At 48.9% G+C, this 19,752-nt stretch overlaps 1 protein-coding gene across 1 annotated transcript in view; it reads right to left on the bottom strand.

The window, feature by feature from the left end:
- The window catches only part of ST8SIA1 (ST8 alpha-N-acetyl-neuraminide alpha-2,8-sialyltransferase 1), a 100,134-nt gene that overhangs the window by 79,168 nt on the left and 1,214 nt on the right, over positions 1-19,752 (bottom strand). The window contains exon 2 of the mRNA XM_077340209.1: positions 1,359-1,503. Coding sequence (XP_077196324.1) covers positions 1,359-1,503 — 145 coding nt within the window. The remainder of the gene's footprint in view (positions 1-1,358; positions 1,504-19,752) is intronic.

The following is a 19,752-nucleotide window of genomic DNA, read 5'->3' as shown; positions in this document are numbered from 1 at the left end:
TGATGAGGAAGGGTCCGGATTGGACCCTTCCTCACGACAGACAATCGGAGGGACCAATCGGCAGGCGCGAAGCGCCTGCCGATTGGTCCCTCCGATTCCCAGCCCCAGCAACTGCGAGCCGCGCGCAGCGCGGCTCGCAGTTGCTCCCGGCCTGACGCGGCGAGAGGCGCAAAGCGCCTCTCACCGCGTCAGGCCGGACCCCAAGGGAGCCGCCGACGCAAACACAAGACTCCAGCCGCCAAGAAGCTGCAGAGAAAAAAAAAACACCCCCAGAGGAGCCTTTTGCAGCTCCAAGCCGGCGCCCAGGAGAGCCAGCAGAAAAAAAAACTCCTGTAGGAGCCTTTCGCAGCTCCAAGCCGGCGCCCACGAGAGCCAGCAGAAAAAAAAACTCCTGTAGGAGCCCTTCGCAGCTCCAAGCCGGCACGCCCATGAGAGCCAGCAGAAAAACATTAACCCTGTAGGAGCCTTTCGCAGCTCCAAGCCGGCACGCCCACGAGAGCCAGCAGAAAAAAAAATCCCCTGGAGGAGCCTTTCGCCGCTTCAAGCCGGCGCCCTGGGAGCCCCGGCAGCCGCCCACAGCGCAGCTGCTGGGTGCTCCCTGCCCTCATGGCCCCAGAACACAATGGAGCCGCCGGGAAAGCCGCAGAAGAACAAAAAAATGCAGAGGAGACGCCGCCCGCCTCCTCTTTCAGGTAGCCTGTCCCTCGCTCTGTCCCTCGCCTGCCGCTCGCTCTGGTCCCCACCTGCTAGCGCCCATTGTCTTCTTCAAACAATGGGCTTTTTTACTAGTCCAAGATATAAATGCTTTTCTGAAATCCTGAAATGTTTTCATGTATAATAGACCCGAACTGGAAAATACCGGTTAAAAAAAACTATTGCCCACCCATGGCTAGCTCAAACAAGACTCCGGAGGGGCAGCTTACAAACATTTTAAATATCTAATCAACCACACGCCATCCTGCATTCAGTGCCAGGTTTATTTGAAGACATTCTAGGGCAGGGGTAGTCAACCTGTGGTCCTCCAGATGTCCATGGACTCCAATTCCCATGAGCCCCTGCCAGCGTTTTCTGGCAGGGGCTCATGGGAATTGTAGTCCATGAACATCTGGAGGACCACAGGTTGACTACCCCTGTAGAACATGGACATTGTCCCTATAATGTGAGAATGTAGTTCTGTGAGATTACCTACAATGAGAGCTCTTCTGTCCATTAAACCTTTTTCAGTTGACCAAAGAACGCTGAACTTTATACTACCTGTTTACCCACTAGTGTAACAGTCAAGAGATTCCACCAAGTGGGTGGCACTTTTGTGGTCTCCGAAAGAGGAAGATTTTACACGGCACAAGATCGTGACTCACCTTGGGGAAAAGGGAGAAGGTTTTGTTGTCGATGGTGAAGGAGTATAGAAATTCCCCATCGAACCAGAGATTCTTCCCCACCGGAGAGTTCTCTTTGGTCATCGCAAAGGACTGCCCGGGGTCACAGCAGTCTTCGAGGAGTTTCCTGAGAGAGAAGAAGAAATAAATTGTTGTTGTTGTTAATGGTGATGATGATGATGATAATTTGATTTATAGACCACCTTCTCCAGTTAGACTTGGGGCAGTGCACAACAGTCACTGAATCAAAATTATGATAAAAACAGTAAAGCCATAAAACAATATCCCAGGTTCTCTGTTGCAATTCATTTCTCGGGTATATATATTATTGCGCTGGTCTAGGAACAAAGAAAGAAAGAAAGAAAGAAAGAAAGAAAGAAAGAAAGAAAGAAAGAAAGAAAGAAAGAAAGAAAGAAAGAAAGAAAGAAAGAAAGAAAGAAAGAAAGAAAGAAAGAAAGAAAGAAGGAGGGAGGGAGGGAGGGAGGGAGGGAGGGAGGGAGGGATTAAAAATCAATTAACTCCCACCCATTCCAGAAACCCTGAATTCAGGAAATTCTGTTGAGGCCCCAGATATCCATCTGGCTGTGCAGATTAAATGACTCTTGTTCCAGCCTCAGGGGCTACCCTAGGGTTTGTTTTCTACTCTTTAGAAGAAGAGCTGGTCTTTTACCATTAAGAAGACGAAGAAGAAGAATTGGTACTTATATGCTGCTTTTCTCTACCCGAAGGAGGTTCAAAGCAAATTACAGTTGCCTTCCCTTTCCTCTCCCCACAACAGACACCCTGTGAGGTGGGTGAGGCTGAGAGAGCCCTGAGATTACTAAGAAGAAGAAGAGTTGGTTCTTATATGCCGCTTTTCTCTACCCGAAGGAGTCTCAAAGCGGCTTACAGTCGCCTTCCCATTCCTCTCCCCACAACAGACACCCTGTGGGGTGGGTGAGGCTGAGAGAGCCCTGATATTACTGCTCGGTCAGAACAGTTTTATCAGTGCTGTGGCGAGCCCGAGGTCACCCAGCTGGCTGCATGTGGGGGAGCGCAGAATCGAACCTGGCATGCCAGATTAGAAGTCCGCACTCCTTAACCACGACACCAAACTACTAAAAGGCGATGTCTTAAGAAGTATTCCATCCATCCTCTCAGGGCTCCTCTCAGGGGCCTGCTCCTAAAAGCAGATGCCACAACCCGGCAATATTCAGTTTATCCCTGCCAATTTGACTTCAGGTAGGAAGGCCGCTTTTATACGGCACCTGGGCTTTTTTGTGGCTAACGGCAGGGTGTCCAGCAAGAATGAAGCTGAGTCAACACCTCACAGTCGAAGGAGGAGCTCACTTTGGTGTGTACGTTGTCTTCTTTCGCCGTGGAAGGCAGGGGAGTTCGGGGAAGGACAGCCCTAACCCGCAATCACCTTCCCGAAAACGGTTTCCAAAATTGCAACCCGGATGATTAAGGGGGTTGGAGCATCTTTCCAATGAAGAAAAGCTAGAGCAAAGTGGGAGTATTAGGTTTAGAAAAAAAGATGACTTGGGGCCAGGATGAGTGTTGCCAATATCCAGGCGCTGCCTGGAAATCTCCCACTATTACAACTGATCTTCAAAAATTTGGAAATTTTAAAACACCGAGGCTGGATAGCCATCTGACAGAGAGGCTGATTCTGTGAAGGTTCAAGGGGGTGGCAGGTGACAGTGGATGAGCGATAGAGTTGTGAGTGTCCTGCCTAGGGCAGGGGGTTGGACTAGATGACCCATGAGGTCCCTTCCAACTCGATGATTCTATGATTCAGGCAACAGACCCTACCTTATTCTGATGTGGACAGCTCAGGTAAGCCTGATCCCGTCAGATCTCAGAAGCCAAGAATGGCTGACCTAGTATTTGGATGGGAGACCTCCAAGGGTTTGGGCAGTAGTTCTTCCAAGGAACACTAGGCGTCATGATGCTGAAGCAGGAAATGGGAAACCACCTCCCAATACCCTCTGCCTGGCTACCAGAAAATCGGATCTCTTTGAATCCTTAGGTTTGGGAGGCAAATTTCTTCCAGCCCGGACTGGGTGGGCACGGAATTGTGCATTTCTGGCATTCTGCAGGGGGCTGGTCTAGATGACCCGGGAGATCCATTCCATCTGCAAGATTCTTACTCCAGTGTCTCACTCTTAAAGGGAACAATTACCTCTTTCTTTTTCCCCTTGAAAACTGGATTCAGCAGGGACACATCAGTGCAGCACCAAGCACTGACTTTCCTGAACGAGGACATTAGCTTAAGCCAACAACATGCTTTTGTTTTAAGCATAGAGGCATGTGGAGGAGGTGAGAAACCTCGCTGGGGAAGGATGCTGTCCAGTTCACCCTCCAAAGCAGCCCTTTTCTCCAAGGGAACATACATATCCGTCATCGGGAGATTGGCTGTGCTTCCAACAGACATCCAGCTTGGTGTGGTGGTTAGGGGTGGCAGGCTCTAATCCGGAGAGCCGGGCTTTATTCCCCACTTCTCTTCCACATGCAGCCAGCTGGGTGACCTTGGGCCAGCCCCAGTTCTGTCAGAGTTGTTCTCGCAGAACAGTTCTCTCAGAGCTCTCCCCACTCCATCTACCTCACAAGGTGTCTGCTGCGGGGTGAGGAAGGGGAAAGTGTATGTAAGCCATTTTGGGGACTCCTCCGGATAATAAAAAGCAGGGTATAAGAGACTAGATCTTCTCTTCTTCATCATCATCATAATCATGACTTGGAGGCAAGCTACACAATATTTATGCCCTCCTCTTCCAGTGTAAAACTGCCCCCTAAGGCAAGGGCAGTCAACCTGTGGTCCTCCAGATGTCCATGGACTACAATACCCATGAGCCCCTGCCAGCAAACGCTGGCAGGGGCTCATGGGAATTGTAGTCCATGGACATCTGGAGGACCACAGGTTGACTACCCCTGCCCTAAGGGATGCTCAAGGAATCCTAGCCCAGCACCTCGCAGCCGGCCGTGGGGCTCCCGGCTTCCTGCCATCTGCTCCCAGCCGGTCCCGTTTCCTGCCGCTAATGAAATTACTTCCTCACAGAAGAAAACAAGATGGTGAGTAAGGGGAGAAAAATCCCCCCCTCCCCCAGTTCTCTCCCTCCACCCAGACGTCTCAGCAGTGGTGATCTCCAAATGTCTCGGCCCCAAACGGATTCCTTTCAGCGTCCCAGGAGCGTGGCGTTTTTAAAGGGAGCAAAATCCTGCGGCTCGTAATGCAGCACTGGGACCGCAGCGCCAGGAAGCCGGCTTACGCACAAGGAGAAGGCTGTGAATACAAAACCGGGACAGGGAATGAATTGCCAAGTGTTACGCAATGGCCGTTAAGAGTCCCCTCGGAGACATATGGCACAAAACTGAGACAAAAGGCAGGATGCGAAAATGCAGGGGGGGGGGCAACCATGGGGTTCAACAGGGGGGGGAGTTTAAGAAGACACGTGCAATTAACTTCGACACTGATAAACCGTTTTGGAATCACAGAATCATAGAGTTGGAAGGGGCCATACAGGCCATCTAGTCCAACCCCCTGCTCAACGCAGGATCAGCCCAAAGCATCCTAAAGCATCCAAGAAAAGTGTGCATCCAACCTTGGCTTGGAGACTGCCAGTGAGGGGGAGCTCACCACCTCCTTAGGCAGCCTATTTTATTTTAATATTTTAAATGAAAATATATTCATTCAGTTGTATCAAATCATATTCTTTAGACGCCTTAAAAAGTTGGCACTGTGAGAACTTAGAAAATCATAGAGTTGGAGGGGACCTCGTACACAATGCAGGAAATGCACCACTACCTGCCCGCCCACGGTGACCTCAATTCCATGCCCAGATGAACCCCCCCTCCCCCAACCAGAATCCCTAGCCTGCCTGGCCTGGAGGAAATTTGCTTCCCGACCCCAAAGTGGCGATCGGCATTTCACTGGGCATGCAAGAAAGGGCCCCAAGAGCCAAGCACCGACACCATCCCTCCTCCCACCCACTCACCATCTGCCAAGTCCCCAGACACCTTTAAGACCAACCAAGATTTATTCAAGGTGTGAGCTTTCAAGTCCAAGCGCTCTTCCTCAGACTATGAAGAGCGCTTGCCCTCGAAAGCTCACGCCTTGAATAAATCTCGGTTGGTCTTAAAAGCGCGGCTGGATTTTTGTTTTGTTGTGCTGCTTCAGACCAACACGGCTACCCACTTGAATTAAGTCCACGGAATCAGACGTCCTTTGGTCTGTCCTTGGTGAGAATCCAAAATTATAAAAATCCATTCTGCTTGTGGCCACAAAAAGGAGGTGAATTGTCAGAGTCTCTCTTTACAAGCAGAGAATGGAAAGAGGTTTGCAGCCCCCATAAAGGCTGGTCTCATTCCGCACTGGGGAGGGTGAGATCCCTGTTATACCTGTAATTAAGGAAGGCTGGCTTGCTTGGTCAGGAGCCAGACCATGAGACGGATGGTCATGCGACACTGTTTAATGGTTGTGTGAAAACATAGGTCTGTTAGGGAAAGTTCGATGCAAGATATTTTTTGCCTTCTGTTCCCCCTCTCTACTATTAACATGGTAGTAACAACTCAAAACTTGCAACGCAGGGAGGATTCTTAAAACCAGATGTTCGTTTTCAGGAGATGAGTCAATAGTTCAGCTCAAACATTTCCCTGAAACAGCTGATCTCACACTTGAGAAGCTAAGAGCAGACAGGAAGCTAAACGCTCACCACAAAAAGATATGAAAATGTATCTTCTTGCCTGCTTGGTGTAGTGGTTAAGAGGGCGGACTTGTGATCTGATGAACCGGGTTTGATTCTGTGCTCCCCCGCGTGCACCTAGCTGGGTGACCTTGGGCTCGCCACAGCACTGCTAAAGCTGTTCTGACGGAGCAGTAATTTCAGGACTCACTCACAGGGTGTCTGTGGTGGGGAGAGGGAAGGGAAGGCGATTGTAAGCCGCTTTGAGAGTCCTTCGGGTAGAGAAAAGCGGCATATAAGAACCAACTCTTCTTCTTCTTCTTCTTCTTCTTCTTCTTCTTCTTCTTCTTCTTCTTCTGTCATATCAGGGCTCTCTCAGCCTCACCCACCTCACAGGGTGTCTGTTGTGGGGAGAGGAAAGGGAAGGCGACTGTAAGCCGCTTTGAGACTCCTTATAAAAACCAACTCTTCTTCTTCTGCCTTTGTTAGGGCTGATCCTGCTTAGGACTGATCCTGCGTTGAGCAGGGGGTTGGACTAGATGGCCTGTATAGCCCCTTCCAACTCTATGATTCTATGATTTGTTAAAGCATTATGCCACTCCAAATCCACGCACTCAAACCAAGGCAAATATTTTTAATTTTCAGTTTTTAATTCAATTTGGGGGTTAAGTTTCTTTTCCCCTCACCCCCCTTTTTCCATTTTTAACGGCTGCCTTCTGTCACACTGGGAACTAGGATGCTGGCCTAGATCCTCCATTGGGCCGATCCAGCACAGCCGTTCTTATGCCTCCAGCTTGTTCCGGTTAGTTGCGTCAGTACATCGGGATTGCATACGCCTGTTGTATGCATTCTGAGTAGAATTCGTACTAGGATCCAGCAGGCCTCGGCTTGAATCTCTACAAAGGGAAGCTTACTAGGTGAACATGAGCCAGCCACTTTGCAGGGCTGTTGTGAGAATAAGAGGGGGAAACTAAGTCAGCCACTCTTCTTTTCCAACTGGGGAGAAAGATGGGGTTTGGCAGTTTGGCTCAGTGGCAGAGCATCTGCTTGGCATGCAGAAGGCCCCAGGTTCAATCCCCGGCATCTCCAGTTAAAAGGACCAGGTAGTAGATGATGTGAAAGACCTTGGAGAGCCGCTACTGGCCTGAGCAGTCAATCTTGACTCTGACGGGCCAAGCGTCTGATTCAGTAGCAAGCAGATTCGTGTGTTCATCAGTCGTAATAACGGGAGACGTCCAGGTGCTACCAGAAGGCTGGCAAAGAAATAACGTTTTTATATGCGGGCTGTATGTCTGGCGTACATAATTCATGCTCCTAATACATTGTGCGCGGATTGGTTAATGAGCAATCAACACATGGAAAACAACAGAACCCCGGGCGACCTTCGCGTTTATTTAAAACATTTTACCCCGCTTTTCTTGCAAAGGGACTCAAACAACTGTGCGCTAAAAATTAGCTTTGCACGCATCCTGTCCCCAAGAAGCCACAGGTCAAACAGGAAGTGAATGCAAACCCAACGGATTCTTTTCAGCTACACCAGCCATTGTCAGACGGAATTTAAAGGCTTGGGTTCAGGTCCCCTGAGCAAAAATAAGAATCAAAACGGAGGGGGGGGGTCTAGTGGGAAACAGCAGGAAAGAGAAATTTGAAACCGCCAAGCTCGTAACAGCTGCAGGGAGGCACAGGGCCTTCTGGAAAGGCATCAGCCTCCCACAACCCTTTCCCAGAGAAAGTTTCAGGAGCCCCTTGTGAATTTTCAGAAGATTTTTTTTTTGACTGATCTCCTTTTTGTGTCTCCCCAGTTAACCCCGAGGAGAAAACTCTTGAGGTTGCATTTCTTCCCTTCCGCCAAGGCTACCGCATCTACTGAGATTTTACGGTCAGGGTTTTTCAAGACAGGCTCCCTTTCATGTTTGCAAAAAGCAGCATAAGTCATCCTTACACACACTCACACACACAAACACGCACACAACAGCCTCTCTTACAGGCAGGGGGTGGGGAGGGACCGCCGCAATGATCACCCTTGAAAAACAGCCCTGAAGCTGCCAGCACCACCATCCACCCGCAACCTGACCTCGGATTTACCTTGGACCGCTTTGACAGCCCGTTACGTAACCGTCAATGACAGCAGAGCAGGGCAGGCGGAGGGCCGTGGCAGAAATTTGCCACGACAACCACATTGGCTCAGCAAGGGCTATAACGGCTGTTTTGTGTGTGTGTGTGTGTGTGTTGGGGGGGGCTGGAAGCCCTATATTTAGCAAAAGCCTTAAATGTAAATAAAAGCATTCTGCGTCGGGGGTTTTAAATGATCTGTTAAAAAGCTGCTTTCACTTCATGCGGGGAATATAAGAGTTGCCGTCTGGAGGGGGCGTGGAAAATTCCTGGAGATTTTTGGGGGGTGGAGCCTGAAGAGGGAGAATGTCTTTCGAGGGCATTTAAAGAGTGCCATGCCTGTCAGTATCAGCTGTAATGCAGGGTGCTCATTCAATGACTCCCTATGTCTTGCAGGCATTTTTAAAGAGCCCCGTGCCAAACAGCTGATAATGACTGGTTAGCTGATTGGTGGGCATTCTCTCTCTTCTCCCCTGCTCCTTTTTTCAGGCAGCAGAGACACTGCCTGGGAAGGAGAGCATGAGTAGCTTTAAAAAAAACTCCACCCGAACCTTTTCAGATTCGGACGAATTTATTCAGCCAAATCCGGAAAAGTGAACGGTACTTTGATTTCAGCCTGAATTGGAAATGGTCAAAATTCTTCTGATGTCGTGGAATTAGCATAATGACCTCAGGAGGTCCACCAGCAGGGCCAAGAATTCTAGACGCCCTTCTACTGTTGCCCCCCAAGCACCAACAATATAATGCATGACTGCCCCAGACAGAGCATTAAAAATAACATAAGCTAAGCCGTGCTGGATCAGGCCAATGGCCAATCCAGTCCAACACTCTGTCTCACACAGTGGCCCAAACCCAGGTGCCACCAGGAAGGAGATAGCTTCTGGAGATGATTGGCCATAGTGTGGGACACAAAGAAGTTAAAGCCATACCTATGGGGAAGGAAAGTCACTTTGTGCACTGAGCATTCAGTGTTGCACTGGTTATAACAGGGGAAGAGTACAACCAGCAAACTGGGAGGTGGTGGGTTCTCCATCTTTCGACATTTTTAAACAGAGACTGGATCGCCAGGCTGATTCAGTGATGGTTCAACAGGGTGGCAGGTGACAGTGGATGAGCAATAGGGCTGTGACTGTCCCGCATTGTGCGGAGGGGGGTGGACTAGATGACCTAGGGGGTCCCTTCCATCTCTATGATTCTATGATTCTATGATAAGATGGCATCTTCAGTCATGGGCTTACCACTTTTATGTATTGCACAAGAAAGGGGAGGAAAATGTCCATGTTGATTCACTCTCCAGACCCACCTGAGGGTGGAGATGGTTAAAACAGGTTGTTAAAAACATTTTGAGTTTTGTGAAAATATCTAACGATATGTTTGACTTTTGGACGTAAACAAAAACATAACATGCTCCTGCATGCTTTGCCCATAGCACAGGAGAAGCTTGTGAGAACCTCCCCTGAAGTAATGAGCTCAAAGGGTGGGAAATTATTATTAAAAGCTTAGAAGTGTCATACAAATGGAGTAAAGGATTAACTCTTGACAGAAACAGAGAGCCTTGAGTGACAGGCTGCTCCAGTCAAACTGATGGGTTCACATCAGCTGAGCAGAAAAAGATTTGAGAGCTGCTTGCTGAGGAGTCAGCCAGATTTCTGCCTTGACTGAAAAGGCAGTCTTAGTTGAGGGTGGTTTAACACAGAGGAGAACCGGGGGAAAGTTGGCAAGGAAATTTGGAAAGTAGACAAAGACTCCTATTTCGGTCAAGGAAAGGGGACATATCTGAGAGAGAGAGAGAGAGAGAGAGAGAGAGAGAGAGAGAGAGAGAGAGAGAGAGAGAGAGAAGAAGAAGAAGAAGAAAATTTCCTACCCAGTCAAACAGGGATTTACATCTGAAGAATGCAGAGATCACTGGTATGCTGTGGTTAGAAACTTTGGAGACTTTAAGCATTAGTTAAAAACTAGTCCCATGGCTACCAGTAGGGAAAAGCATACAGCTGAACTCTTTGATGATGTATCATGAATGCACCTCTTGTAGTGACACTGAATATATTAATAAGCTCCCCTTTTACTCTTCTACCTTTCCTTTGTGCAACATACATGGTTCTCTCTTCTTCCTTTGATCCCTCACAAAGACCTTGTGATGTAGGGCAGGCTGTGAAAGAGTGACTGGCCCAGAAATACTCAGTGTAATTTTATAACCCTAAGTGTGGGGATTTGAACTGGAGCCTCCAGATCTTTGCTCAATCCCCCTTAACCACTACACAACAAGACCATTACTATGGGATAGGGTAAAATATAGCATTGGAGATGCCAAGTAATTATGGGATTCTTAGGAACTCAAGAGCATTTCCCTTCTTTAGCAACGATCCGCTATTTTCCTTTATTACAAATTTGGAGGCTGTCTAGAATCAATTCTATTTTGATCGAAAGATGAAAATTCAAAGAAAGGACACATAGAGAAGTTTGCCAAAAGTTACGGATTTCTCTCTGTAGCTCCGTACAGGCTGGAATTGCCTTCCCAAACCTTCCTAACTTCCTGCTAGAACACCCCCTGTCTTACAAGGACTGAATTTGCAAAAGGGAAAACAGAGTGCCACCATGTGGGGCAATGGAAAACTGGAGAAAGAAATTAAAGAGAAATTTCTCTTTTACAGAGTTCACCATGTTGAAACACGGCAAGCAGGAATTCTGCCAGCATAAATGAATTCCAAAAAGTCTTGCACAAATTCTCCCCAAAGCCAAAAAACTGGGATTTTGAAGAATGCAAGAAAACATTTGGGGAACCCCAGATCAACCAGCTTGCTGTAGTGGTTGACAGTGGCGGCTTCGAATCTGGCAAGCTGGGTTTGATTCCCCGCTCCTCTATATGCAACCAGATGGGTGACCTTGGGCTAGTCACAGTGGTGTTAGAGCTGTTCTCATAGGGCAGCTCTGTCAAAGCTTTTTCTGCTCCACCTCCCTCACAGGGTGTCTGTTGTGGGGAGAGGAAGGGAAGGTGATTGTGAGCCACATTGAGGCTCCTTAAGGTAGTGAAAAGCAGGGTGAGAAAATCAACTCATTTTTCTTCTGCCCTTTCTTTGAGCAACATACATGGTTCTCTCTTCTTCCTTTGATCCCTCACAACAACCCTGTGAAGTAGGGCAGGCTGACCTACACACATTTAACTTGTGCCACCCCTTCACCCGCGAGGTCTGTGGAGAGGCATAAAAGATAGAGAAGATGATTTCCTGAGCTATGTGAAATGTCGGCCTTGCCCTTAGACAGAAGTTTGAATTAGGTCTACAGACTTTGTGAAAAACACATAAATCCTTGTTGTTGTTAGTTGTTAGGTGCGAAGTTGTGTCTGACCCATCGGGACCCCATGGACAATGATCCTCCAGGCTTTCCTGTCCTCTACCATTCCCCAGAGTCCATTTAAGCTCGCACCGACTGCTTCAGTGACTCCATCCAGCCACCTCATTCTCTGTCGTCCCCTTCTTCTTTTGCCCTCGATCGCTCCCAGCATTAGGCTCTTCTCCAGGGAGTCCTTCCTTCTCATGAGGTGGCCAAAGTATTTCAGTTTAATCTTCAGGATCTGGCCTTCTATGGAGCAGGCAGGCCTGAACTCCTCCCCAAAACTGCCCTCCTGTGACTCCACCACCCAATCTACAGGAATTTCCGAACCTGGAGCAAGCGGCCTTTCTCCCCACCCCATCCCCCACAGACCTGATCTTTGGCCACATGCTATTTACATTCAACAAACTCTGGGGAAGATATGCACTATGGCTCTCCTGGTTATGCGCCCAGATAGCCTCTGCAATGTGAACTCAAACAGGCTCTTCACTCACCATTCATCTTTCATACAGAATAAAACCACCGACCAACAGATCAAAAACAGAACAGCAGCATAAAGCACAGACGCTAGCACTAGGAGCGCTGTGAAATACGGGTTTGCCACACGCCCTTAATTAGATTTCAGGAATTATCTTGTTAGATAGACGGCAGGCGGGCTTTGGACAAATGCCCTGTGGGCTGAAATCAGTCTTGACGCAGCTTTATTGCCTTCTGGGGTGCACCCAGCCCGTATCTTTTCAGATCTGAAGCCCGGTCTCCTTGTCTGACTCAAATAATCCTAGAAACATGGAATCATATAGGTATTTCATCATATTATTATTTTTATTTAATATATAATATAATATATCATTATATATTATAATGATGAATGGTTAATGAAAGATTGAATTGTGTAATTTTGATTTCCAGTAATATTTTTTGTGCATGTGGTATTCGAAAACTAAAGAACCTGATTTGTAGATGGTCGAAGGTCTTTTTTAAATGTGGGGGGTATTCTAAAGACAGAATCATAGAGTTGGAAGGGACCTCCTGGGTCATCTAGTCCAACCCCCTGCACTATGCAAGACACTCACAACCCTCTCGCTCACCCACTGTAACCTGCCACCCCCTTGAATCTTCACAGAATCAGCCTCTCTGTCAGATGGCTATCCAGCCTCTGTTTAAAAATCTCCAAAGATGAGAACCCACCACCTCCCGGGGAAGCCTGTTCCACTGAGAAACCGCTCTGACTGTCAGGAACTTCTTCCGGATGTTTAGACGGAATTTCCTTTGAATTAATTTCATCCCATTAGTTCTGGTCCGTCCCTCCAGGGCAAGAGAGAACAACTCTGCTCCATCCTCTACATGGCAGCCTTTTAAATACTTGAAGAGGGTTATCAGATCCCCTCTCAGTCGTCTCCTTTCCAGGCTAAACAGAACAAGCTCCCCCAACCTTTCCTCATACGTCTTGGTCTCCAAACCCCTCACCATCTTTGTTGCCCTCCTCTGGACACACTCCAGTTTGTCAACATCCCTCTTCAAACTGGGGTGCCCAAAACTGAACACAGATGTGCGTGCAACTCCTTCATCCAGCTTTAAAGGACACATGTTTCCCCCCCCCTTTAAAATGCTAGGAGGAAAGCAGAGGACCAATTTCACTAAGTAGGGGTTGAAGAGCTAAGCCCCTCTTTCTTCCCATCATGGCTCTGAGGCAAATTGAGGCTGCAGAAGTCTGCTCTTTGTAGCAAGATACGGACGCGCGATTGTCCAGCCTCCTGCAATACCTTATGGGGTGGCTACCAGGTCCGAGTCTCCTTTCACCACTAGAAGAAGTGGGCCGACAGCTTCTCCCATGTCAATATCAACACGAGAAAGGGACCAAACACATCATGGCCATCTTTATCTTTACACTGTTCTGTGCACACTGCAGGAAACACAGCCAAGGAGCGAGGCCTCCCTCCACACCACCCCCTGCAACCACACACAACTATTCTCAAGATCCCAGTTTAAGGCTACTGGGAATCAAATCAATCTGGAGCGAGGGAAGAGGGGGAACGAATGGGACACTCCTCAAAGAAATTAGCGGCATCTGATTCTAACCATCTGCTTGAGGCTACAGCCTCAAAACGGAAGGAAACACAGATGGCCATGTTATCGTATATCTACAGAGGAAATCCTCCACCCAAGAGATCGTTCTCTGACCAGGATCATAGAAGCAAACTCAAACCCTTCGAGACAGGGCTGTTTCCAGGGCTCAGGTAGGATGCTCTCCTTCCTTGACCATCAGGACTTCACCAGTGGTCCCTCTAGTCCAGCATCCCAGGAACATAAGATGAGCCCTGCTGGGTCAGACCAGGGGTCCATCTAGTCCGCATCCTAAGAACATCAGAAGAGCCCTGCTGGATCAGACCAGTGATCCATCTAGTCCAGCATCCTAAGAACATCAGAAGAGCCCTGCTGGGTCAGACCAGAGGTCCATCTAGTCCAGCATCCTAAGAACATCAGAAGAGCACTGCTGGATCAGACAGGGGTCCATCTAGTCCAGCATCCTAAGAACATCAGAAGAGCCCTGCTGGATCAGACAGGGGTCCATCTAGTCCAGCATCCTAAGAACATCAGAAGAGCCCTGCTGGGTCAGACCAGGGGTCCATCTAGTCCAGCATCCTAAGAACATCAGAAGAGCCCTGCTGGATCAGACAGGGGTCCATTTAGTCCAGCATCCTAAGAACATCAGAAGAGCCCTGCTGGATCAGACCAGTGATCCATCTAGTTCAGCTTCCTAAGAACATCAGAAGAGCCCTGCTGGGTCAGACCACAGTCCTATGAGGACTGTGACTAGCCCAAGCTCCCCCAGCTGGACAAATGCAGAGGAGGAATCAAACCCAGTTCTCCCAATAATCTTTAACCACTAACAACATTTGTGGCAGAGGATGAACTTTTGAGAGTGAAGAAGTAAGCAGTGACTCAGGAAAGCTTCTAACCTGCCACAAATTTTGTTGACAGCCCCTGAACCATCAACACTGTTTCCTGTCTCTTCTTACCTGGGAGATTGCTTTGCTGTTTCCTAATCTCAGCCTCAGAAGAAGAGATAGGATTTTTATGCCCCACTTTTTACTACCTGAAGGAGTCCCAAAGTGGCTGACAAACTCCCTTCCCTTCCTGTCCCCACAACAGACACCCTGTGAGGCAGGTGGAGATGAGAGAGCTCTAGAAGAACTGTTCTATGTGAACAGCTCTAAGAGAACTGTGACGACCCCAAGGCCGCCCCACTGGCCACATGTGGAGGAGTGGGGAAACAACCCCGGTTCTCCACTGCCCCTAGCCACTACGCGATGCTTGGCTACTCAAAAAGGGTATTCTTCCCCTTCTCTACCCCCACCTTGGGGCATCTTTAGAGATGCAAATCCTTTGCTCCTTGACTCAGAGAAGCAACATTTGCCGAAACTAAAGTTCTCTCCCCATCAGGGTCTAGAGCAGCCTGTCTCAACTTTTTTACCACTGGGAAACCTTTGAAACATTTCTCAGGCTTCGAGAAACCCCAGAAGTGGCCACAATCGTGCAGAATATGGTTGGTAAGAATAGCTGTGGACACGCCCATCCCTGGGCCCCTCCCCTTTCCACCCTCTCCAGGCCCGTCATTGGCCATTTTGATGGGGGTGTCAACATGACCCTATATGGTCATATCAACCAATAAATGTTTAACAAAGTCAAAAATATATTAAAAACTAATTAACCCCCACCTATTTGGGAAACCCTCCAGGGCTGTCAGGAAACCCCAGGGTTTTGGCTGAGAAAGCCTAGTTTGGAGAGCAGATTTGTTATACTCAGGCTTAAGTTCAATTTCGCCTCACTGCACAAAGCTGGCTAGGAAATCTCAATTCAGATCGCTCTCTCTCCTTGTTTCGGTACCTAAATCTGTCGATATCCAGGAGCGATTTCATGACTGTGGAGAGTAATGAGGTGCTGGAGGGGTAGTCAAACTGTGGCCCTCCAGATGTCCATGGACTACAATGCCCATGAGCCCCTGCCAGCAAATGCTGTAAGGGAGGGGTGTAAGGGAGGTGCTGCAAATGCTGGTAGGGGCTTATGGGAATTGTAGTCTATGGACATCTGGAGGGCCGCAGTTTGACTACCCCTGTGCTAGACGATAAAGAATTTTCTCATCTACAGAGATATGTGCAATTACGGGGAAGAATAGCAGGGGGGGGGGTTCTCCAAATGTTATTCTTTCCCATCAGATGCCATCTGCAGGACCAATAACAATCACGTCACCGTGAGGATGAGTAACAGATGCCAAGTATCCCAATTTCCACTTCTTAAGAAAAAAAAATGACATCTCTTCCCTTCCCAGCTGGTACCTTAGCAAGAGAAGGCAGGGGTGTAAGGGAGGTGCTGCTTTTAATTAATCTTTGCTTGGCCTCCTTGTGCATAACCCCAACGGGGAATTCTCTTCAGTCCTGCCTTCCTCTTCTGACTTCTGACCCACCCCCCGCCTCCCTTTTAAAACCTCGTATTATGACAGCTGACAGTCCAATACACAGCCTGCTTACAGAGAAAGAGAAAACAGGTTTGATTGAATATTAACAGGAGAGAGAAAGACAAAGTCCGGAACTCTGAATTTTTGGCATATTGCAATGAGATGTGAGTACGCCACAACTGGGGTTCCAAAGACAGCTCGCTCCTTTATTTTAGAATTTCCGGACCGCTGTTTCATTTGCCCACCTGTACTGAACACGCATGCCCTTTCCACTTCGAAAGCCAGCCCTGCCGCCCCATCAGTCACACTGTCCAGACATATGATTTCATTTCCCAAATTTTCAGCAAAGAGAGGGGCTGGCTGTGGTTACTTGGTTTCAATTCCATGCCCCCTGTCCATGGAGCAAACAAGGAGCGCTTCCGCACAGGCTCAATAGTGCTGTTTGGATCCACTTTAGCGACCGTTTGCAAGTGGATTTTGCCAAGTGTATATATGAATGTATCTTATAGGATGCTGAGAGCACGCATGTGTACAGGGAAAAAATGCGGACTGTTTTGGGTTCAGCCGAATTCGAAATGGTCCAAATCTTTTCCTGTGCATGTGTCTCTCTCCCTCGCCTTCCCAAGCAGCAGAGATTGTCTCCGCTGCCTGAAAGGAGAGGAAGCCATTTAAAGGGAGTGCCAAGTAGCTGATGTATCATGATCAGCTGCTAGGTGGGCCCTTTAAATGCCTTCCCCCAGCCTTTCTAGCAATGGAGAGGCACGTAAAGGGCCCACCAAGCAGCTGATCATGACACATCAGCTGCTAGGTGACACATCAACTGCTTGGTGTGCCCTTTAAATGCTTTCCCCCTTTTAAGCAGTGGAGACACTCCCCTGGAAGGCAGGGGAGAAAGGCACATGCATGGCTGAAGTGGGGGGATGGGATTTGGGCCATTTTGGATTCCAGTGAAACCGAAATTGTATGAATCTTTTTCCTCATGCACATGCCTACTCACAGCAATCTATAAGATACACTCCCCCCCCACTTCCTTAAAATGGCCAAACAGCCAAATCACAATTCAGCTACCACTGATTCAGGCCACTTAAGGTGGAGGGATGAGCGCTTCGACTCGGACAGGTCCAAAAAGTACCCAAATGAACATCAATTTGGGCACTTTTGGGCTTATCTGAACCAAATTGTCCATCCCTAGTCGTGAGCCCCCCTGAGCTATCAGGGAAGGACAGCGTGCCGATCTGAAAACAAACAAATAACAAAACTAATTTTTATACAGCGATGGAGAGTACGTTATTTAGTGTGCGGGGAAACGCCCAAGTTGTGAATTCCTCATGCGATGACATACATGCAAGGCATGGGACGTTTCCCATACAAAACCACGCACAATACACAATCAAGATGCACACTGAAAAACCTGCTTTAGCATGGTCTCCGATGACAGGCAGGGCTCATGGGACAATTTCTAAATTGGCAGGAGGAGGCTGGGCATTTAAGATCCTGATCTTCAGAAAGAAACATGCTGTCAAGGTGCAGCCGACTCAGGGCAACCACCTACAGGTCTGTCATCACCTGCCCCTGTGCAGCAGCTGTGGATTCCTTGGTAGTTTCAAACCTCCCAGCCAGCTTGGTGTAGTGGTTAAGAGAAGCGGCCTCTAATCTGGGGTTGCTGGTTTTGATTCTCCGCTCCTCCCCATGTAGCCAGCCAGGTGAACTTAGACTAGTCATAGTTCTGTTAGAACTGTTCACATAGAGCAGTTCTGTCAGAGCTCTCTCGTCCCTACCAACCTCCCAGGGTGACTGCTGTGGGGAGAGCAAGGGAAGGCAATTGTCAGCTGCTTGGAGATGCCTTTAGTGAAAAGCAGGGTGTATAAACCAACTCTTCTTCAAACAGTCACCAGGGCAGAGGGGAAATCTTCTGTTTCATTTCTTTTCTTCTTTTTGCTGTCAAGTCACAGCTGATTAGGGGTTTCCATCGCCGGCCTGCACCACTCCGGTATTGCTTGGAGGTCTCCCATGTAAATACTAACCAGGACCAACCCTGCTTAGCTTAAGATCAGACAAGATCCAGCCACCCTGGGCTAAACAGGTCAAAGGAAAAAAAATGCTAGTGGTGTTGTATACCCTCATCAGCAGTGACCACTGCAACATCATGGAGCAATTCCGTGCTGCTGGCTGCACATCTCAGGTGAAGAACGAGATCCTTTAGCTGGGACTTCCCTTCCGTGGTGTTCTACCTCCCCGCCCTGCCACACAAAACACAACTCTACACCCCCTCCCCAATCCATACGCGCACCATGCAGTCCCGGCTTCCCACAATCTGTCTGCAAATCTGTCTGCTGTTTTTGAATGGCTGGCAAACTCACGAGGACTCGCACCCGGCACATCTTTCTCTACTGATGGGATTCCAGCCCGGGGAACTCCATGCGCACCGCACATCCGCCCAGCACACACACACACACAAATGTAGCAAACACGGCAAACACCCGTCACATGGCAACACGGGTAGGACGCATGGCATTTCATGTACAAAAGTGGTGAGCACCCACTGTACTCCCATTTGTGTGCAACTGCATTGTCCCACACTCACTGGGAAAGGGGCTGTGGCTCAGCGGTAAAGCATCTGCAGGGGATACGGAAGGTCCCAGGTTCAATTCCCGGCACCCCCAGTGAAGGGGATCACGCCAGAGGTGGTATCCAAAACCTCTCCCTGAGACCTTGGAGAAGCCCTGCCAGCCAGAGGAGACAATATCGATTTGACGGTCGGAGTCTGCATAAGCCTTTCTGGTTTTCCCCTCCACTGTTTTCCCCATAGACCTTGCTTTATGGTCAACTTATTCAGGGCAAGGATCTTTCCGTTTTCCCTGTATAATTCTAGAAGTGTCCTCTGTTCGCTGAGGGCACCGTAGAAGCCCTTGGGGACCTTCCCCTTTCTGCATACAAGCCAGACAGCACATGCCTTTGTGTATTCCAGCCGGCCACAGCGCCTTATGCTACTTTTTTAAAAAAAACGGTGCCACCCTTGTGCATTTATCGGTGATTGGGGTTATTGGGGTTTTTTTCCTGCCACCTGCCTCAGATGCCAGTTTGGGGGCAGAAGGGCAGCAGCCGCCAACAAAAGAACGGCGTTGCAATCCCAGTCAGCACAAAGACCCCCGACCCCAGCCACAAAATCAGAAACCCGGAACCGTCCCCCCAGAGCCCTCTAGGAGTCCTGTAGACGAGGGATGCAGCAGAGGCACAAAGGAAAGTTATGAGCTCTGCAGAAATGGGCCAGGGAGGGTTTTGTCCTCTCTTTCTCTCGAACTCGGGGTCCCCTGTTGGAGGAGATGGATCGGCATGATGGGTTGCATCAAGCTCCGGACAGACCTTCGACGAGGAGGCACTGGTTTGAAATTAAGGGAGCTCTTCGGCACAAGGTTAAAAAGAAGACTGGAAGCTGTTTGACGAGCAGGAATGGGACCTCCCTATCCAGGGGCAATCTACCTGCAGGTTTAAGACCCCCCCGGGCCACACGCGCCCCTCCAAGGAGGAGGGAAAGGCAGCTCGCCCCAGTCCTAAATCTTGGGGCAGACAACAAGGAACAACTATGACCTTCACGCCTGGGAGTGCAATTTGGGGAGTGGGATGTTGGCCAGGTGGGTGGCCAGAAAGGCAATCTGGATGAGCCAGGCTCCTCTCTCTCCCTATCTGCTGACCTGGTGCAGGTATGCTAACCTCGGCCCTTTAGAGGCAGTGCTTTCTAAATGGGAGCTGTTTTTTTTTGTTTTGGTTTTTTGGTAAAGGGGGCATCTATAGGTATGCTCATCACAGCCCTTTAATA

The sequence above is a fragment of the Paroedura picta genome, chromosome 5, assembly GCF_049243985.1.
Source record: "Paroedura picta isolate Pp20150507F chromosome 5, Ppicta_v3.0, whole genome shotgun sequence".
In the NCBI taxonomy this organism is placed as follows: domain Eukaryota; kingdom Metazoa; phylum Chordata; class Lepidosauria; order Squamata; family Gekkonidae; genus Paroedura; species Paroedura picta.
The sequence above is the reverse complement of the archived record's forward strand: the minus strand, read 5'-3'. Positions and strand labels throughout refer to the sequence as shown.